At 39.8% G+C, this 23,417-nt stretch overlaps 2 protein-coding genes across 2 annotated transcripts in view; both read right to left on the bottom strand.

Moving 5' to 3' along the window:
- LOC124124764 (monocarboxylate transporter 12-B-like) overlaps positions 1-22,504 on the bottom strand; it is a 31,985-nt gene extending 9,481 nt beyond the window's left edge. The window contains exons 1-2 of the mRNA XM_046488036.2: positions 22,422-22,504; positions 1,833-2,056 (exon numbers count right to left, since the gene is read on the bottom strand). Of these exons, the coding sequence (XP_046343992.2) occupies positions 1,833-2,028 (196 nt within the window). The 5' untranslated portion in view covers positions 2,029-2,056; positions 22,422-22,504. The remainder of the gene's footprint in view (positions 1-1,832; positions 2,057-22,421) is intronic.
- LOC124124757 (adhesion G-protein coupled receptor D1-like) overlaps positions 2,393-23,417 on the bottom strand; it is a 65,557-nt gene continuing 44,532 nt past the window's right edge. Inside the window, exon 21 of the mRNA XM_048390633.1 lies at positions 2,393-2,540. The gene's annotated coding sequence lies outside the window, so the exon portion shown is untranslated. The remainder of the gene's footprint in view (positions 2,541-23,417) is intronic.

Here is a 23,417-nt window from a genome sequence, read left to right as displayed (position 1 = left end):
AACCCCCTGCCAGTCACGTTGTTGCCAACGTCGTACAGTCCGGGCCCATCTCAATCGCAGACGACGATGTTGCGCTGTCAATAGCTGTCCTCTGTATGGTCTAAAAGCCCTGCTTCCATGAGCCCTGAGTCTCCTGGCCACTGTGTGTCTACTAACCCTTTGACCTAAGGCATTTGTCGCCGATGACGTCACTGTCAATAACCTAAACTGATGAGCAAAAGAAACGTTAACAACCAGCATTGTTTGTTCCTAAACACTGAACAGGACCAATGCCAAGAAAGATACTTGTATTGTCAAAGGACATGAATTAACAACATCATTACAAGTTAGAATCAAGTTTTCCTCAAAATGTACCCTATTGCAGTTTGAGATGCATCAGTTGTGAGGATGAAGGGTTTATTTTAGTCAGAATATGCAAGGATGGGGGCTGTTGTAAGGGCTTGCTTTTGCTTTTAGAGTGCCTGTTTGCAATTAGACCATTCGGGAGGCGCGTCATTTTTCCGGAGTTTGTATAGATGTGAGGTAATACCAGAAAAGTTTGCCACAAATTTGCGATAGTACGAGGCTTAACACAAGAGATGATGCATGACGTGGACAATTTTTAGGGGGTGGTATCTGTGTAACTGAAAGTATTTTTGAAGAATCGACATGGATGCCATCTTTGCTGAAGATACTGAAAGTAGGTGACTTGTTTTGTTGCGCATTTACATTTGCTTGGTTTTAGAGCAAATATTGATATTTGATTGATATTTTGGAATACTGCATTGAGGTGATTCAAATGTTCTGAAAACGTTTCAGAAAATATTATGATGTCATCCACATATGTTAATATTTACGCCAATTCATTTCTTAACAGTGCCTGAAATGGTTTGCTGAAATGCCATGAGCATTTTTAGGCCAAAAGGGAGGCGATTCCGTTGGAAAAACAGCAACAGGTGTAATGAAGGCCGACTTGTGTTTTGTATCTTGATGGAGTGATATTTGCAAAAGCCACTCGCTGTAGCCTATCTATGCATTCAACAACATCTTTAAAACATGGAAGAAGGGAAAATATAGGCTTAGTTACTGCATTAAGGCGTCTATAATCTACGGCAAAGCGGTAAGAGCTATCGCGTTTTTCAACCGTGACACTGGGAGAGTGCCATTCAGAAGAACTGGACTGAATGATATTGGCTTCTAACATTTCTTGCACCTATCTGGAACATTCATTCCCAATGGGTCGTATGGGTCTGGCGTCACCCGTTTGTTTTTTGATGATGTAAGTGAGTGGCCTAATCCTGACCAAACATGGGCAAAACCTGATCTTCAGGATAAATTCGTTTTACTGTACACTTGTACTTTCAATATTGTAACTATTTGTAAAACGCTTTTGAGGACAAAAGTTCCACAAAGATCAGTGGTATTGTTATAGTGGTTTGGTTTGGTTTGTTGTTTAACGCCACACTCAGCAATATTCCAGTTATATGACGTCAGTCTTTAAAACTTCATTTATCCAAAATACCTGTTTCATAAGTTCTCATATCATATTTAAATTATATTGTGAAATTATAGATCTTCATATGACTTCAGCCAACCACTGTTGTCTGATTGTTTGTTGTTTAAGCAATATCAAATGTTCAGTATTCAATCATGGAGTCTTGACAGCACAAACAAATTATGATATATACAGGTATTATGAGCATCGATCGATGCCTTCAGAGTTTACTGACATGCAATCACCCAAGTCAGCGATTCATTCCACGAGCAAAGGTTGTTATTTCTAACCCAGAAGCCTCACCGGTCAAACTCTGAGCGTTCATACAATGCTAATGTAAACTGCAGAATATACTCACCTGTTATGCAGCTCGTGAAGTACTGAAGTGACGTGATCCATGACGTCACGGCCGCACTTTGCTGGAAGGCGTCCCTGAAGGCGACGTACAGGATGCCGGGAGTGAACCACAAGCCACTGAAGAGAAGACGCACAGACGAAGCAGCCACTAGGACAACCAGGTGGTGGCCTTTCACTTTACAGCAGCAAGGTGACATGGTGATGAAGCTGTCAGACGGGTATAGCCTGTCAATTTGTCAATAAAAAAATATTCTACACGTATTTTCGGTTGTAGGTAGTCATAAATCTCGCAAAACTGTAATCATCTATCCAACCATACGGATTCTATCAACATTTTCCTTACTGGTAAAAGTTGAAGTTTGTCTTGATCTTGGGCAGTGGGGTAGCCAAGTAGTTAAGCGTTTGTTCGTCAAGCCGAAGACCCGTGTTCGATTCCTCACATGAGAACAATGTGTGAAGCCCATTTCTTGTGCACCCTGCAGTAATATTGCTGGAATATTGCAAAAGCGTTGCAATACCATACTCACTTACTCATTCTCTCTGTTCTGGGGATCATCTTCGAGCCTCACTAATCCCTTCTTGAACTCAACTGCCCACCTTTAGACAGTGGCAAAGGAATGAACCTCTTTCAGGTGGTGATATATGTTGACAGTATGGTAGGCAATTGTGTCCATTTGCATCAAAAGAGAATACCTAGTCACTTTGATCCCTGCAGAAAAAGTGATGCACGGTTGTGTATTTGGTTTCAATTATCATGTCAGTGAGCGAATTTCCTATACAATTCAACAAAACACGTATCATGAAGAAACAGGTTTGAAAGAAATCCTGAAATGACCTAATCAAACGTGTCATCATTAATTCCCTCTTTCCAACGCACACATTCTTCTCACATTCTTGTGCACAGCATGATCATCAATTTCAGACAGCGGGTTCGCCAACAGAAACACTGAGCTGCTCATTCAGATCGGCGGCTTTATTACGAAGCTGTCTTACAACAAATCTACAACTAGTTTGAGTCTTAAACCAGAGTCACCTCTTCCCAACAAAACAAGTATCAGCAACATATCAGTATCACCAAGACGTCAGTATCAGCAACACATCATTATCAGTAACACATGAGTATCAGTCAAGACGTCAGTATCAGCAACACATAATTATCAGCAACACATCAGTATCAGTCAAGACGCCAGTATCACCAACACATCAGTATCAGTCAAGACGTCAGTATCAGCAACACATTAATCTCAGACACGACATAAGTATCAGCAACATATCAGTATCAGACAAGACATCAGTATCAGCAACACATGAAACACATCAGTATCACACAGACGTCAGTATTAGCAACACATCAGTATCACCAAGACGTCAGTATCAGCAACACATCAGTGTCCGCAACACATCAGTATCAGCAACACATCAGTATCAGGCAAGAGGTCAGTATCAGCAACATACCAGTATCAGCAACACATCAGTCTCAGCAATACATGAATCTCAGTCAAGATGTCAGTATCAACAACAGCAATGCATCAGTCTCAGCAACATACCAGTATCAGCAACACATCAGTCTCAGCAATACATGAATCTCAGTCAAGATGTCAGTATCAACAACAGCAATGCATCAGTCTCAGCAACACACAAGTCACAGTCAAGACGTCAGTATCAGCAACACACCAGTATCAGCAACACATCAGTATCACCAAGACGTCAGAATTAGCAACACATCAGTATCACCAAGACGTCAGTATCAGCAACACATCAGTATCCGCAACACATCAGCATCAGCAACACATCAGGATCAGCAACAAATCAGTATCAGCAACACATCAGTATCAGCAAGACGTCAGGATAAGCAACACATCAGTATCAGCAAGACGTCAGTTTCAGCAACACATCAGTATCAGCAACACATCAGAACCAGCACCACATCATTATCAGGCAACACATCAGTATCAGCAACACGTCAGTGACAGCAACACATCATCATCAGGAAAGACGTAAGTGTCAGCGAGACATTAATATCACCAACACATCAGTGACAGCAAGACGTCAGTATCAGCAACACATCAGTTTCAGCAACACGTCAGTGACAGCAACACATCAGTATCGGCAACACATCAGTACCAGCAAGACGTCAGTATCAGCAACACATCAGTTTCAGCAACACATCAGTATCAGCAACACATCAGGATCAGCAACACACCAGGATCAGCAACACATCAGTATCAGCAACACATCAGGATCAGCAACACATCAGCATCAGCAACACATCAGTACCAGCAAGACGTCAGTATCAGCAACACATCAGTATCAGAAACACGTCAGTGACAGCAACACATCAGTATCGGCAACACATCAGTACCAGCAAGACGTCAGTATCAGCAACACATCAGTGTCATCAATACATCAGTATCACGCAAGACGTGAGTGTCAGCGAGACATTAGTATCAGCAACACATCAGTATCAGCAACACACCAGTATCAGCAAGACGTCAGTATCAGCAACACAACAGTTTCAGCAACACGTCAGTATCAGCAACACATCGGTATCAGCAACACATCAGTATCAGCCTTACATCTATCCTATTGTTTGGTTGTTATACCAACAACTGCCTTTTGACTGGAAGTGTTTATTTTCCAAACGCTAAAGTGACTGATGCGGTTCATGTATATCGGAATCATCATCGTCAAACTGTACTCAGTAAGATGCCATATTTGCCGAGTGCAATAATTTCTAATATCGTCATCATCAATCACGTGCATAATGCTATGGTATCTGCATGCTCTCAGATCTTTGTGTTTTTGGGATAATATATGGTTGACACAACATGGCCAGTCCGCACTATAATTCATTTATTATGAAGAAGAATATGTACATAAACCTTTTGTCTTCTGTCTCATTTGGAAATAGTCTATACCCTACCTACATTGTTTTTTATGGCTCACTGACCTCTTTACCTTATAGAGATTGGCCTCTAATTTACTTTTCCCTCATTTTATTGTTAAATCTACCGAGGATGTTTTACTGGAAGTGGGTACTTCGCGAATGTGGTTTAATATGTATATATACTGAACAGCATTGAAAACGCACCACCATGAAAATGGATGTTTTGTATCTGGGCTTAAGTCATATGAAAATATATAAGTGAATAAGTAATATACGACGTTCTGGCTTTGCGGTTGTACTAGCGCTTTCCACGAAGCTCTTCTTTCAGTTCAGGAAACTTGAAATCACTTGGTATCAGGCCTGGCGAGTGTGGAGGGTGAGCAAGCTCTTCGAACCCATATTGTCGCACAGCTGCCTTTGCAAGTCGAGAGGTGTGAGTAGAGACATTGTCATGACGTAGTAGAATTCCAGCAGTCAGCAGCCGCCTTTCTTTGATAGAATCTATCAGGAGATAAAGCAGTTCAGCATAGTAGGCACCAGCAATCGTCGTTTGACTTTCTAAGTAATCAACAAGGATCACACCCTTTGCATCCCAGAATACAGGGGCCATAACTTTCTTCACTGATCTGGAAGATTTGAATTTCTTTGGTTCTTGGTTCAATTCTTTTTTACTCAAGATCAGAATTTAGAAACTTGGTCACCCAAAGTGAAGATATCCTATTCATCTGTAAATGTTCATGAATAATTGTTCCAATGGATCCATGGCTTAGACCTGTGTCTTCCTCATTATGTATAAGTTTTTCTATCTCCTGGATTCAGTCTTCATTGGTGGAAGTTGAGGGACGTCCAGACATAGGGTCATCATCAAGGCTTGTTCGCCCAGCCTTAAACATAGCTGCCCAAAAGTTGAAAAGTGGCCTAGGGAACCTATTCACAAACACTTGTGACATGCGGTCTTGATCATGAATTACTTGGGGAGTACTTTTCTCTAAAGTCAAAAACTTTTCTCTTCTATTACTTTGTCCTCAACAGACACTTGCAATGAACAACTCAAACAATGTAGTTCACTTTGTGATAGTCTACAGATGACAGTTAGTCTGGCTTAGAACTTTTTGACCAGCCCTCGTAGGATATAAATTCTACTACTTGTGGCTGCCAAGACTCATCCTACTGCTACCAACCTGTGGGTAACAAAATATCAGGGGACTTCTCTATTGTTGACAATATTGTTGCCAGTTATTCTAATATGACCCAAAATGTCTGAGCAGCATTACTACATTAATTGTTTGATCAAAGAACGTGGTATAAGTGACAATTTCAAATAAGGCCAGTATGTAAACTGAGAAAGAAATTTGCCTAAATCACGCATTAGTACTACCAAACCTGAAGATATATTCATTCCTCTTGTGTACTAGATTCCAAAGCTCCATATAAATCCGGAAATATAGATGCTTCAAAGTTAAATGTAGTGTATTGTACTGAGCAAATTCTTTGATCAATATAACTGTTGACACTCTCACCCTCGGTGACAAATGATGTATATCGCTCTGTACTCACCAGATAGACATTTGGGCACTAAACCAGTTGGAGAAACTCTGTAATTTGGCAACCTATTCTACCAAAATATATGTCTTTCTGAATCTTTTCTTTCACCATAGTCATATTCCTGGGGCACTGACGTTATGCTGATGTTGTAATGACAGGACCATGATAACCAGGTATAAATCCGTGGAAAAATCTTAACCAGATGCTGAGCTGCCTCGTCATTGGGGTAGTTCCTTGCCATTTGTTCCAGGTCTGATTGGTTTCCAGTCTGGTGTGTAGAGTCCAGACAGTTGGGGACCATCCTCTGACTGTGATGATGGGTGAAAGCCATTCACACATTTTGCGCAGTTGTGTTTGAATTTACACAGGTCAAATAGAGTCAGTGTTGAATCCCTTCCCTTGTGTTATCACAATAGTTGATGCTAGGATGTCATGGAAAACATCCAAAGTTCAACATTGATCCTACCCCATGAATTCTGTGGATTCCTGGCTTGTAGCATGAACTGTTCGTCATAGTTCAGCACAGTGTGCATGTACTTTATCATGACTTGTCCTTTGTCTGGATGCTTTTGCTGTCATAGACCGTAAAAACCGTCTTCCACTCTGATATCGACTTAATCCTTTCGGCCAGATCTATTGGTTTTTCAGACAAGTTAATTGATGTCAACAAAGATTGCAGACATGCTGGCGTTATCATTTAATTCCTGTCAGACTTGAGCAATAAATTAAGGTTGATATTCTCATGCTACCATATCTTTTGCCAAAGTCTATCCGGCACATTGGCTGTCAGATAATTATCCCTGCAGTGAGTCATAAGGGGGGGTAACTCGCGCCAGACAGCAGTTGGGAGGGAAGGAATAGGGATCTGAGCTGATACCTCCCCCTCTGGAATGGGCAGATTAATTGGAGGGGTTTTAAAAAGCATTCATTAAAACTATTTCTACAGTAAATGGAATTTCCACATACTCTTTGCCAGACGGTTGAGCCCGTGTTCACTTGAATGTCTGCCCCGAGACGGTGGAGGAGGCCCAACTCAATCCCCAGCTCAAATCACTCCAGAGTGACTTGGCCTAGGCTGAGATCACTCTGGAGTGACTTGGCCCAGGCTAAGATCACTCTGGAGTGACTTGGCCCAAGCTGAGATCACTCTGGAGTGATTTGGCCAAGACTGAGATCACTCTGGAGTGACTTGGCCTAGGCTGAGATCACTCTGGAGTGACTTAGCCCAGGCTGAGATCACTCTGGAGTGATTTGGCCCAGGCTGAGCCCTAGGCTCATAGCACTTTACCCTCGTAGGAACATGAATTTTAAAGCAAATTGTAAAATCTGATATAATCAATACCTGAACGTATTCAACAGCAGTGAAATAATCATTTTAATCGATAATGCAAAACATGACATTGATGCCTGAAAACTGATCGAACGTTTGACGATTTTATGTATATTTCTAAATATCAACTTCTCATTGTGTAAGATTTGAACACGGGGATAATGAGTTATTTTTCCTTCACAAATTCACATTCTTTAGTTGGTTCCTTTTGAAATTTCATAGGTGTTGAAGATGTTCTTTATTTATCTACAGAATATGGTCTTTACAGGCGCACACCCTTCAGCAGAAGCTCGAACAGAGGATACCATGTACTGGGTAAACAGTACAAATGTGTGTTGGTTTTATGTACAGAACACAGTGTTCGATAATAATATCCTCTGATTTGAGAGAATGATTCTGTCCATGGTAACATTATACATCCTTTCGGAACAGTAACGAGCAATTGATGTCACATGTGAATTCAAAAGCCATATATACGGATCATTTCATGCATACCTACGAACTGTTTGCAAATGTAGATTCATCCATAAATTCTTATCCTTACAGAGTACTCCAACTTCTAAATGCCTATCCAAAAAGCTTCAGAACTGTATGCAAAGACTGAACAGAAGTAGAATACTGGTAAAATTTAGAGGATTGATTTAAGCCCAAAGGAGAGTTATCGGAGCCTTGAGTGAGTGTTTTGGGCATAGCCGAGGGGACTGACCTCAGCCTAGTTCAGCCTGTCCAGGTGTGAACTGGCTCAAATGACTCCAGGGTGAATGTTTAAGGGTTTGATTTGAGCCTGCTACACCGGTGCCATGCTGTTCAAGACCGACGCAGCGGATGACTTGGTTCTTTTTGTACTCCAAGGACGTGTCCTTGTTTACATTTACTACTTCCAGAATGGCGAAGAAAAAAAGAAAGAGGCTGTTCAACATTATAGCCTCCGTCGATAACCTCCCTTACCCTAATTATAATACAGCAAACAGCAAGCTTTCGTTTGACTACGCAACACACCAAGACTTGACTTCCTTGGACAATCCAGCTTTCGTTTTATTTCGCAACACACCAGGGGTTGTCCCCATTGGACCATATCCTATTTATACAGCACGTCTGTACACAGCATACATTTAAATGAATAAATCACCTTCGCAGGAATGAAATGAACTATTTTATCCTGAAATGATCAAATGTCATGTGATTCTATTTTGAATCAATGAACATTGAACACGTGATAAGTATTATTCTAGAGTTTTACGTGCGTTACACTGCCTGGTCCGTGTAAGATTTAAGTATCTGGCTGCGTTGAGAGTACAGAGAGAAAAACAGCTTCCTTTAACGAGCTTATATGCACTTACTGTCGTGCAGTATTGCATAGTATACACACATGTCGAACAGTTGCAAGTCTGAGTGATGCATGTATTTGACACGTTTCAAATTCTTTTAACGATTCGTGACTAACCACGCTCGATGTGTTAGTAAAAACAGGACTAGCCGATTTAGTTTTTGGCCTTATATATGCCTCGCCATGATCTACACAGTTGATGCGTCATAACTGGTGTCCAACAGTTCTTACCTGTGTAACCTTTGACCATGTCTGACACTCCAATCTGTACACGTAGTGTCCCATTGCTTGCAATAGAAGAATGTTAATATTGACACACGTAACCCTTGTTTTGTGTGGCTTACTGTTTTAGGTTTACGCTGTCGCGTCACATCAAACACTTCGAAGCAAATGGCTGCTGAGACCCCGCACTCAACGAACCCGTGTCCGATTCAAGCCACCCGTTTTGCTGGCTATATGTGCGCGTTGAAATTTATACAAGCAAAAACGGGCTCGGTTTGGTGAAACCGCCATTCGTGTGAGTAGTTATTACTCAGTGCATCGGTGCATTATTCTGATGAATTATCTTGCAGATAATTGTTGCCATGCCCCATTAAAAGATGTATATATTTAAACATGACAACAATTAATAACACATTTTGGATAAATGTTGGCATTGATTAGAAAACATTAGTAAATATCTTTACACTCATTCATGTATTCAAACCTGGAGTTTATACATCCCACACCTAATGCATCTTCTGGGAGAGATTTCGTGATGCCTAAGCTGACGTGACGGAAAGAAAGCGGCCTTCATGATCGATAAACTTTACATCAATAATTCCCTCGAAAATGTTTATTTACGACTTCCTTGCAGGCGCGGACATGAATCTTAGCTATGCATGTACTCAGTCGAATGTAAGTACTGAATTGTTGAACTAGTTGAAATGAGATGAAAACACATTCAGACGATTATGATCCTCATCCAACAACTTTATTCAGAACATAATCTTGTATGGACCAAGTTTGAATGTCTGCCGTCCAAGAAGACGATTAGATTAACCCGACTTCATTGCTTTGTGAGTGAAGTGTGATATGATTGCTATGCTGGTGACTCAAACTGACGAATATGATGACATCCAGATAGTCGTTTGCATGAGTCCCAATTACTGACCCAACTGGTGCAATCTTCGTATTCTGGGGGACAACGGTGTTGTCTCTGGTACTAGGATACTCTTTTCCAAGCGATCCATACACATTCAGGAGAATGATGTCCAAAGCGCACTTCACAAGCTCACCCCACTCTCCTCAAAACACACAACCTGCACCCTGCACTGCGCAGTTTGCACTTCCACTTTAGGGGACCAGGTTAGTGTTACTTGCCCTCGGTTAAATATCCTGAAATACAATAGCCCGATGCGGGTGTTCAAAATGACGAGGGCGAGCCCAGAATTATAACTGTTGTTTTGTGGTCTTAGCCAAAGGCGAATTCTTTCCTTGACAGAATAGGAAAACGAATCAACCTCGACAAAGTATAAAGATGAGTAAACATTAAACAAGAGCCAGAAAACGTGTTCTTCTGAAAAAAGGAAGTAGATTACAATATACATAACATAAATCATTGAAATTTTTCTAAAGCTAATAGGCAACTATCAATATGATAATTAGATGAAAGCAACAAAAATATTGCCATACTAGTAATCTCTACCATACGCAGAGTCCAGTGTACGATTCCAACCATAGGATAAGCATGTGTTTATGAATCACAACAAAATAGTGATGATACCAGGCGTTCGCAATAAGGTGAGTGAATCATGTCCGACCTTCACAAACACATACAAAGGCAAATCAATTTTCACACAGGAAAAAATACGGAAACGTATGGTAGAAGTCCAAATAGGGAAATGCATCAAAAACCTTTTTTGCAACTGATGCTTCAAAGTTGTAGTCCTCCACTTTTGGATAGATTTGCTGAGCAAGAGTCAATTTACACTCTTTGAAATCTTCGTAGAAAGAGAATGCTCGATTGTACCTAAAAAACTGTGAAATGTAGCACGAAAGGTTTGACCTGCTGCAATTTTGTTTGGACCCCCATCTGTAGGTCTTGTGCTTAAAACTGGGATAACAGAGCAATGGCCAAATTGGGGTATCTGTTCAGAGTAAAGATACGAAGGTACATGGTAATCTACAAAGCAAACGTTTGTTATCGTGTTCTGTAGAATAATCCGCGGATAAGTTGTAAATAATTCGCAAATAATGTGCGAATAATTTGCAAATAATTATCAAATAATCCGCGGTTATCCGCTGTATTCTGTGAAACCTATTTTATTGCTTTATGGCACTAATTAGGAGTTTTATGGGACTATCACGCCGTCAATGCGTGGCGGCTCATGGCAATAGTCTCCATACTTGCACAATGTCTACTATGATGCTACGCTGAGAATGGATTGCAGGTACATGTTATGTTTGATAAATACATGTAAACACCAGTTGTAGTTTAGAAGATTAAGCTCTAGTTTTAGCGAGAATACTAAATTTCAGTTGTGATTATTTTGGTGACTGTGGTAATTTACCACTTAGGCGACGTAATAATTTCGACAATTACGGTAGGTAACATAGCAGGTTGATTGATCCGAATAAAGATACGAAGGTACACGAAAGATATAGCTCAGTTTTTAGTGAGAAAATAATTAAGTTTCAGTACTTATTATTTTGGTGACTACGGTAATGTATCACGAAGGCGATGTTGCTATTGACTAGTGAGTTTCCTATATATACCGAGCTAGACAATAGCAGATAATATATTGAATACGATAATTGTGTACTTAAACGATGCGCGTTTGAGTGTACATCGTCGTCAAATAGATAAGAGGACTATAACTGTATTTACAAAAAGTAAAACTTTACACTGAAAACCCTCTGTAATTCATGAACATTGTTTGAGCAAATATTTGTAGTTGTTTTATTGACTATACAACGGCTTTACAAAACACATCAATTTGGATTTCGGAAATAGATTCGGCTATGTTATAAATTCTCGACTCAGATTAGGTTGAAGCGATTTAAATTCACATAAAACTGATAGATACATTTCAAATTAGCCACCCTACTCTTGTGGCACTACAATCGAACATATTATTCCTTTCTTATTTGATTTAAACATCTTTAGTTTCATACAAATATGAAAATGGATCGTTAAACGAGCGGATCGCTTGTGTTAATACCGTGTATATAGTGAGAACGGGTTGTCTCAGGGTAATATTTCCTTAAAATAGAATTGATGGATTGAGGATAAATGATGACATCAGAGTTGCTAGCGTTCCAAGATTTGTTCAGATGCAGTGAGTCAATCAATAAACATTTCAATTCAATTCATCATATAAACATATCTAATAACCATAAATCATATTATTACAGATGACAGTCATAAATGTCTTGCTTTCTTATAACATAACTATTCATGATAAGCAGAAAATAAATCACTAAGCATTTCATTTCAGTTATGCCTATAATAATATCAAATAATCGTACCTTTCATTATAGATTTATACATAAATAGTATCAGACTGGAACATGTTGTTAACTTTAAAAAACGGTACAATAACCAAAACACCATATTAGATTCACCATGCCAATATCAGCTCGAAATGATGCAACATTAATGATTGACGTACAACTTGTAGATGTATTATGGTAATACAATTTACCGAGTTCTTTTAATACAAGTCTCATCATTAGTTATTTTATGCCGTGGGGGCTTACAGTACCCCAACAGGATTTACGCCACCCCTTAGCTGCTGGCGATTATCATCAAGTTTAGCCAAAACTAAAGCAAACAAGTATACTACGACTAAAACGGTAGTAGGAATAAACTTACTTCAAATGATGTGGTCCTACATACCCTCTCGGGTGGACATTAATTTTACAGTATTTCAACCACCTTTGAGGATATAGACACCAACAATCTCAGATACAAGTTAAACACTACTAATACAGTAAAATGGTAACTATTTACACAGATTCAAAGTTTCTCTAACAGTTCAATTTCTTTTAATAAGCTAATTATTATATGAGACGAAACGTTATTAAAAAGATCCATTAATATTATTGATGTTGCACTGAAATATTTATACCTTGTGACAGAAAAATCAATACAGTCAAGCAGGACTTGCTTGACTGTGATTCTTCATCACAAGGGATACAGAATGAAGGATCCTCACCTTTCAATATATATTCATTAGAAATCTTGAATGGCCAATACGACATCGTCGCATGATGACCTCATTAAATCTGGACTGACAACCCAAGTAGGTATAACCGATATTTGGTTTAATATCATGTATTTTATTGATACCTTCTTGAGTGTCCCACTACCTTTGCATTAGATGACGGATGTGAGATCTAATCAAGGGTTTATAATCACTGTATGGGATGAGAAGTGGTGTCACAGATTTGTTGAGTGCTGCTTTTGAACTTTTGAAGCAGCATCAGCCATGGTATTACCAATGATTCCAACATGGCCGGGTAACCAACAAGAAACGGTGTCATATTGGCCAGTAGCAAGAGCATTATACAATTCAATAATAAGTGGATGTTGATATGACATGTTATGAATAGCCTGCAGGCACGAAAGAGAATAAGAAAAACTATATGATAAATATGATAAACTTCTGATATTGTAAGAGCTACTAGAATGACATTGGCTTCAGCTGTAAAAATAGAACAATTATCAGGTAATCTGGATGAGATAGTCCTTGATCCAGTGACAGTGACGCTGGCAACAGCGTCACCATCCTTTGATCCATCTGTAAAGATTGATTTGTAAGTATCATAGGAGTTTCTTAATTCATTATATTGTTGTTGATAAATCATGTGTTTTGTTTCCGATTTGTTTAGTTTATTTAAGGTTAGGTCCACCTCTGGCTTCACAAACTGCCATGGTGGAGAAGACAAAAGCTGAGTGGGGGCTATATTTTCAAGATGTATTTAGCAGCAGAAATATCCGATTGTATTTTTATTCTAAGTGGTGGGATAAGAGATGATTTTGGGGGGGTAGAGATTTTCGTAAAAGGGATAATTTGAGCGATCAGTATGATCCCGTCCAGGTTTGGGTATAGGAACAACTATTGCATCATGCCATGAAGACGGAAAGTTTCCAGATGTCCAAATATCGTCAAATATTAATAGAAGGGTTTCTAAACATGTTTCTGGTAAGTGCTTCAGGGGTTGATAATGTATGTTATCAGCTCCTGTAGCAGTATCATGAGCTTGCCCAAGGGCAGTATGAAGCTCATGGATTGAAAATATTTCATTATAATCTTCCCCATCATCAGATTTAAAATTAATAGTTTTCTTTTCTTGCTGTTTTTGATACTTGTGAAATTAGGGTACATTGTTAGATGTGGAAGAATGTTTAGCCAAAGTTTCACCAAGTTTATTTGCAATATCCGAAGTATCCGTCAATAAAGTGCCTTGAGATCAACCTGATGTAGAGAAGAAGACGGAGGAACAAAGAGAGGACAAGGTTATAACAATGTGCAATGTCTAACGGACGGTAACAGCCGTAGTCGGGTATTGAGCGAAACAGGGCTGTGGATGACACCCTGCTTCACCAAGATTGAAGACCCTCCAGTGGCTTTAGGCCCTGGAGGAGAAAAGAAATTATACGAATTATATTGTCATATATCAAGTTGATCGGTATCTTTAAAATAGGTTTCCTGTAAACAAAATTTAAAATCTTGTATCAACAACTGTAAGTCATTAAAATTATTCTTTAGTCCTCTACAATTCCACTGAATAAGTGTATGTGAGCTGTTCATGGTGGCTCAATTGGAGAAAAGGACCGGGATGGGGGTGAAGGACTGACCTCCATCTCCAAAAGTTCAAACTGATTGTGAACCTTTACAGGGGACGACTGAGTGGTAGGCACCTCGAAATGCTGGAGGGCCCTGGCCTTTTTTTCAATTGCTTCTTTGTTTGTTTGTTTTTAAAGGTTGGCTTTGCCGTGTATTAATTCTTTGACAGATTCTGGCTCAGATGATGGCTCAGATGATGGATCATGATCAGATGTTGGGTCTTAGGGTTGGGTCTGATGTCGGCTGTGATGTTAAAACGTCCGTCTGAGAGGCTGCTGTAACTAAAGTTAACGAGGCTGGAGAGATCTGTGTTTGTTCATCAATGATGAGCTGTTTATCCACCCAAGACGGTGAAGTTTGGCATGAAGTCGAGATCATAGAAGATCTGACAGGGGCCGCAAGGGAAGCTGCAGGTCGAGGGGAAATTGCAGCTGAGTCAGAACAGTTGGATAATTTTAAGCAGGTGCCAACTTTTTAGCTTCAAAGAAAGAGATGTTGTTTGTTTTTCAATTTTGTTTCACGTTCATATCTTTGGCAGGACTTGATTGAGGCCAAGTGTTCTCCGTTGCAGTTAGCACTCAGAGTCCTCGTGAGCTCCACCGCAACGGGAACACGCCATGTTGTTACGACAAACTGTTGGCATTTGAAGCATTTGAGTGGATTTGGTACGTATACCTCCACTCCAATGTTAAAGCATCCAGCTTTTATATTCTTGGGAACAGATGAAAGTGCAAATGTGAACAGATAAGTATGTCATTTCGTAGTACTACCATCTTCTTTCTTTTTGGTAAATCGCTTCACAGCAATTATCCTTTGATTTTTTAGCTCAGCTGCAATTTCCTCCTCACTCATATCGGAAAGACAACGAGCTCAGTCTCTAACTATGCCTCGACAGGAGTTCAGTGTCTTGTGCACTGAAACTACAACTGGTGTATTCACAAACCGCTTTCCATTATAAGAGATTAGCAGATTGTTGTCTCCGTGAACCGCTACGGAGCGTATAACGTTCTTGACCTCTCCACAGACGCCTTGAATGCCCAAGGAGAAAGCAAATGGGTTCAGTGTCAAGTGATTGTCATCAGGAGATGAGATCACAATGAACCTTGGCCACGAGTCAACAATGTCAGGAGAGCCTTCATCAGATGCTAGAAACATGTCTTTGTATATTTTTCGATGAACCAGATGGAATGGGAAGAGCCATGTTGTAAGAAAAGGTTTCGACATCCGTGCTCCCCAGCCGCTATGTCAACAAGGACGACGCTGCAGTGGAAGCCAGACTGCAACACCAGGGCTGCAGGGGTGTTATACTCCAGAAATAAAAACGTGAATAGCTGTCGTTAATAAAAGATAAATGTCAGGCTGGTTCGGCCCATGGCATTTTCCTATAGAATTCAGCGGTCCGTACAACCAGATTGGCCAATGAGCCACTGCCTTCTGGCACAGGACTCTAGGCAAAATCGAAATTCACATAATCAAGGTTATAAAATATCCTGATCAAAAATAGTTTGATATATGTCGAGGAACACTGTTCCTGGCTTCAGTGCCCTCAACAACCAAGATTCGTCCTCCACCAACACAGGGGCACAACCCACGGTAAACGGGCTGCCCAATTTGGTCGCCTTTTTACGACCAGCAATGGGGTGCTGTGGACACATTCTACTCCGATGCCACACGGGGGAAGAGCTATTCTGTTTTGTATCAATCCGCGTGTGAAAAAAACACTGTCAACTCACTCCAACTGCATTACTCAGTTACGAAAAATATAGTTCTGTTAACAAAACAAATCTCATTATTGCAGTTAGATTTCTTCCGATTTCTGTAACGTATACTATCCAGCATTTAATAAGAAGATGACAAGTTTCAACCAAGGTTCAACAGGTTCAACCTGTCAAAGTAAATGACCTCGTTACAGCGGACGGAGATCTGACTGACATGAAGAGTTATTCGTGTAATTCAACCTCTGAACACATTTAATGTCTTTGTTGTCCAAACTGCATATGGCCAGATTGAAGCTCCAAGATTCAAATTGCGAGTGTTGCCAGATGCGCAAAGATCACCACCACGAAGTCCGGGGTTTGCGTCTGTGTTAGAGGACTTGCTGTTTGACGAACTTTTCGTCCAGTCGAATCAAAATACCGGACTTACAGACAGGTTTGCCATTGTTGACGACTTCATCACAATGAAAACAAACTCATTTTGCAACAACTTTTAGATATTCCGAAAGACAATATAAATATCTATTATTTCGTGGAATTTTGTAACGTTGTGTGAATAAATAAGAACTTTGTGACACTTCTTTATACAATGCCTACGTTTTTGCAGGCTGACTGACGTCCAGGCACCACCAGGGCTAAATGACACACAATCTCATTAAATTCATATCTAAGTTCTCGCTGCCGCTAAACAAAGATCTGAGGACATCCCTTTACCACTCACGTCAGAACGACATTTCGCGAACTTTGACCGACCACTGACACAAATAACGAGAAGTGATCTGGTAAGCGACGCTTTGATCGGTCGGATGAAGGTCGTTCTGACGTGACCTGTAATAGGATGTCCTCAGATCTTTGTTCAGCCATAACGATAACTAAGATCTGATTTTAATGAGATTGAAATGACACAGGAAAGGCGGAACATTCTTCTTTTTAAATTTATAATTTCAGCACGAAAATCAGACGGTTCAGAATTCGAACTGTCTACTATGAAGTGGGTTAAGTATAACATCGTAACCTTAGCGACATGATTACCAACATCTGCTCTCGAAATCGATGCACTTTGCTGAACTCGGAGAGGTTTCGAAATAAAATCAAAACTAATTAAAAATACAAGGAAAAGGATACTTACCACAGCGAGCTGATCCTATGTCCGATATTGAACTAAATAGTGGACAGCTTGGCACCAATGCTCAAGATACAGTGTTTGTCTATCAACAGCTATTCGACCATTATGAATCACATACAAAATTCAACAAACTCCTGTCATCTATTAGGCTGTCTCAACTGCACAAGCGTGTATGACAAGTCCTCCTAAAATCCCACATGTTTCCCATGCGTCACATTTGTCTCAAATGACAGACGATGTTCATTAAACTTGTTGTCCGAATTAAACTGTAACGCCGGTTCTCATGTCATTCCTGGTTTTGGCTGTCTTACATCTGGGTCAAGTTGAGTCATTCATTCTGACACTCTGACAGCAATCGTACTTTTCAAAAGTTTCCTACTTTTTGTAACTTTTCTCTAACAAACATGACTTCTGTACATTCTGTCTATGTTGTTGTTATAGGTTTTGGCATTTTTTTCGAATGACATATAAAACAATTGACAGGTTTTCCGTGTTTCCTCTTCTCAATGTGAAATGCATGCCTATGCTGATGCACGAAGGTGGCTGTCTGTCAGTATCAACAACTTTTCAAAACAAGCCTTGATTGAACAACCTGATGAACCTTTTTTGAAACTGGTCTTTTATTATCAATGCTAGATAGTGTACGCTGTGTACATCCGACAGAAATATAACTGCAATATTGTGATCAATAAAGTTTTTAACAGAACTATAATTTAACTACTGTTATATTTGGGATAACACTTTCTTAGTGAAGTACAGATTCTAGTACTTTTTTGGGTTGAGTCCCGTCCGGGATTCGAACCCACACCTGTCAGGGTGAGGCGCCTAATCGCCAGTACACAAAGTCAGTGATCTAACCCAGTCAGCCACCGAGGCTTCCACAAAATGAAAGTCCGACAACTGGTAGTCTAGATAACGTACTTTGAGTACCCCCCTGAAAAGTGTAAATTGGCACGGCTCCCATGGCCGAAAGCTATGAATACACAATGCCATTTAGAAAGTGGTTTAGAAACACGGAAGGCTAATTTATCCCTTTTTGACCAATTTAGGGCTTTCTTTCTCACAGTCAAACTGCACCTACTTATATAGTGGAGGACGCATAGCAATCTCTGATTGGTTAAGTTTTGAAGACATTATTTTATTTATTGTCACCATTAGTTCCTTTGTTACTCCATGTGTTGTTCCTGGTTGATACAATATTCTCATAGGTTACCTACATGTAACTTGTGTCTACCGTTTAGCGAATTATGGTAATAAAAAACAAACAAACAAAAAACAAAGGCTGGCGTTTAGTTGAGCCGGCAGCATTTCAGACTGATATTATAGCCGACTTGTACAACTATGTCTGGCGGCATGCTTTTACAATCTAAGTGAGTTACTCTCATTCATGTGAGAAGTCCGACGATTGACTGCATAGATACCTTTGTGTATTTTATAAATTTTGAATATTATTTTGCTCTATGATGATATAATAAAAATATTTGCAGCATATGTTTATCAATTCATTTACTTAAATGAGAACCTGCCATTTCTTAATACAAAGTTTTGTATAGAATCTAATATTTCGATTTGATCTTCCTTACTCAAATACGAATTTTCGTCTAGCACTGTTTGTAAAGAGTATACATGTTGTAAAAATACATTTCATTTCGAAGAAAATAGTCATTGTACACACAAAAAGAAATGTAAAGAATCTTCGCTACGATATCAACGGGAACAAATTTTAGTGTCCAAAATATGTCTATTAAACTGATCTGCGTTAAAATCGCAGCAGCCAAACATTAGGCGACTGTGAATAATTTGACATAACCTATTTCCATAATTTAAAGCCCAGTGTACACAATTATCTCCCCTTCCATGTAGCAACTTCTTAAATTGTGTTACGGTCTCTGCAACCGTTAGGTTTTCTTGAAGCATATTCCAAAGTTGTGTTGTAGCTGGTATAAATGAATTTGCATTTGCTTTTGTTTTGTTTTGTTAAAGATTAGCTTTATCCCTTATGTTATAATGTGTGCTTTCTGAAACTTACTAGGAATAAGCCTACAAAGATATTCAGGTGAGAAATGATTATTCATTTTGAAAAACGTTACCAAATGTCATTGACAGTTGCATGATGGGAAAACTGAGTGGACGTGTTGGTGATGGGCTCCCGTTCAAAATGTCAAATAAATCCTGAGTGGGGAATGAAATAAGCATTGTCGGGATAATTTATGTGGACTAACTATTGGGTCTAGTGACAAAATTTCGATGGATGGATTGAAATATTGAACATATCACTGGATTGAGAAAAACCTATGCGTACCATCACCAATGACGCCATTTTGAACAGTGAGGGACTGAACTGAACTGAACTCGTATGTAACTCGAGTGAGTATTATTGCTTCACTGCGTCTATATCTATATTAATATACACAATTCTATCCTCAAGTGTGTATCAGGAATTATTTTGTTTGCCATGCGGACACGAAACATATTGCTCGTAATTGTAATTAAGGCTAAATGTCTGACTCGGCAAATTTGTCAAAACGTCGCTGCAGTTCGCCCAATTCTCCAGTCAGGAGTATCAACGTCCTTAAATAGAAGACAGTTCTGTGTTTTTGGCTAGTGTAAGTGGCTTTGACACGTCAGCCATGGCCAACGAGATAACACCACAGATAATCGAGGCCTTTAATTCGCCTGAACTTCAGGAGAAATTTGGCCAGACTCTGACGACTATGCTTATCCCGCAAATCAATACAAACTTAGACGTCAAACTAAAGTCAATATTCGATAAACTAAAGGAAAGTGATAAACCCCGACCAATTCTGGTGAAGTTCCTTTCTTACAGGAGTAAGAGGAGTGTCATGAGGAACTTTTCGATATTAAAGAACAAAACACCGAGAATCTTCATCAACGACGATCCCACTAGCAACTGAGACTCGGAAACTGGCAGCAGATAAAAGAATAGCTGGCACCTGGGCTCGACATAGAATCATCTTTGTGAAGTAGCTCGACGGCAGTGTCAAACTAAGTGATAGAGTCTCTCAAACTGAAGATGAGGATGAACCTATCCCAGGGAACTACAGGCTTTCTGGAATACACCGACGAAGTCGACAACGACGACGTCGACGACACAGCTAGGAATTAAAAATATACTATGTCATGCAGTTCCTGTGTACCGGACTTACGTCCTCTCGAAACATATGCATGATTCATATTACCTTGTAATATGTGTTACTTTCTTTTCAACAATTGACAATCCAATGAATGAATTTTAACACCCATTATCATCATGGACATATTACTGTGTATTCACTGGGTAATGTCGCATCTCAAACGTAGCTTCTTGTATTATGTGAACTTGATTATGGAGACGAACAGAGCAAAGGAAGGGTGTCACATAAGACATATACGATAGCACTGATTATGAACAACCTAACTGCATTGTCTTATCTTACATTTTGTTTCCTATCGAATCGACTCATTAGGTGATGCGCTATGTCATTCCCTGTCTCCGAGACCCAGAGTACATGCACACGCTCCATTGCACGAGAAAACCCTGACAATGTTGGCTTCCACTACAATGCATTGTTCAAATTAAATGTATATTATTTGGAAGCTAAATTCATTTGGAAGATTGTTGATATATAGAGGTTATCACGCGAGTGTGTTTGGGGATGGTAAATATCCTGCATTAGAAATAAACATTGTATTAAGCGAGCCTTGGCTCAGTTGTTTTTAATTGCCTTTCGCGGCAATCTATCGGTCTGTCCGCTAGAGTAACTGCCCTTTGTCAAAGGGAAGCTACTCTAACCCTAGTCTATGACACGTCACGGCCACGGTCAGACGTTGTTGACAGTCGGTCTGTCCTGTTATAAAGTGAAGCCAGATGTACACACAGCAACAAAACGAAACAAGGTAACAATTCAAACATATTTCGGCAAAATCCAACTATTTTAATTTGTGGAGAAGGTCACAAGCCACAGAGGTCTACAAGCACAGATTTGGCTAGGCCTCGTGCCCTTGCAAAATTGTTTCGAAATGTATATCTCTATAGTTGCCAAAACTTATAAAATGCCTTAGCTACGTCACAGCTAGACACTGATTTTCAGTATATTAGACTGTTCTTTTGATAATGATAGCAATTATACCTTTAGTTTATCCAGATTCCCGATGGTTAATTCTGACTCGATCGCCGAATGACGAGGGCGACGCCATGTTTGTTTATAAACAGTGAAAGTAGTCCTACTTGACCTTTGATATTTGCATCTCTATCCGCATATGACCCCAACGGATATCGTTTTTATCCGTAGGCTTTATCCTGCCGAGAAACCTACCCATTATATGATAAATACAGATATCGTGCTTAACACTAAACATTGACTGGTTAGCTGCTACAGTCTCCCAGTCCTTTTGTCACATTATCAACGTCACTGGCCAGCACGAAAATATTATGCCTTCTATGTCCCCATGATCGGCCTACACACCTGACGCCATTAACGGGAAACTGGGTCACTCAGGTTACTGTAGACAAGGGTTTGCTTGTTTGCTTGTCCTTGTGACCTTAATTTATTTAAAACATATGTTATGTACATATACCTTGCACAGACCCCAACTCAGGACTATCTTCGCTTTCTTTTTCACTTGTATTGTGGATGAATTTTGATTTTATCGATTTTCCATATTCTGGGGCGCGCATGCACATGCTTCATTGCACACGCTATATTGCACGAGGAAACCCCGGTGTAATCTATCACTACGCTGCATTGTTCAAATTATATGTATATCATTTTGAAGCTAAACTCATTAAACGATTGTTGATATATTCAAATACTGAACATTCTTACCCTAATTGATTGTTTTTTGGTAAGCTGCTACAGTATCCAAGCCAGCACGAGCTTCTCGTGTAGTTGCGTCAGTATTATGTCAATGATATATGTCACCGTGACCGGGTCACTTCGGTTACTGTAGATAAGGGTTTCTCTCTTTTCAAATCTTATATATTTCGCTTTTTCCGACTGTTTGCATGACTCTGTGATCATTAATTTATTTCCTAAAACTTCAGACAATTTTCCTTAATTTTCTACTCTTCCTACAATATATTATTTACATTTACCTTGCAACAGGCCCCAACTCAGGATTATTTACTCCATTTTCTACACATGTATTGTGAACCGACTCTTGTAACACTATTTGTGATGGGAATTTTGGGAGCTGTACCAACTACACTGTTTAGTCGTTGGACATAGCAAAGGGTCCAAAGTACATGAACAGTGAGAAACAGAAGACCAATTCTGTGTATTCCACGAGTTTGGATGGCAAGCATAATTGCTGACAGTACGAATATTTAGTTAATCAGAACTGACCAGCTCAGCAGAATAATAATCGGCCAGCTGACATACTTACATGTAGATAACCAGCATAATTGCTGACATTACAAATATCAAGTTAATCAGAACTGACCAGCTCAGCAGAATAATAAACTGCTGCCTTTAAAAGCAGGCAGGTTTGGGTAACAAGACAGAGCCGACAACCATAGAAGAAGCGCAGTCACAGCAGCAGAAAGGCAAACCAGGGACAAGGAGAGACGAACACTGACTAGCCAGTCCAGCCCATCAGCTGCCCCAGAGTCAACGTGCCTTCGCCGCCTTCCTTTGTCCGACTCTGTCTGACTCTGTTACTGTTGATCGCCCGGTTCTGTAGGTTACTTTGCCACCACCACGACTTGGTGTTCAGGTACACAGAGGTGTTACACTCTTTGGTTGTTTTTTCGATTTTCTTTATTTTGGGGCATTGGAATAATCCAATTTCTCATGTCTAATTCATGTTCCGTCCTACAATAG

This window comes from Haliotis rufescens, unplaced genomic scaffold (genome assembly GCF_023055435.1).
Source record: "Haliotis rufescens isolate VD_foot unplaced genomic scaffold, xgHalRufe1.0.p SCAF_9, whole genome shotgun sequence".
In the NCBI taxonomy this organism is placed as follows: Eukaryota; Metazoa; Mollusca; class Gastropoda; order Lepetellida; family Haliotidae; genus Haliotis; species Haliotis rufescens.
This window is presented reverse-complemented; position numbering and strand designations above follow the sequence as displayed.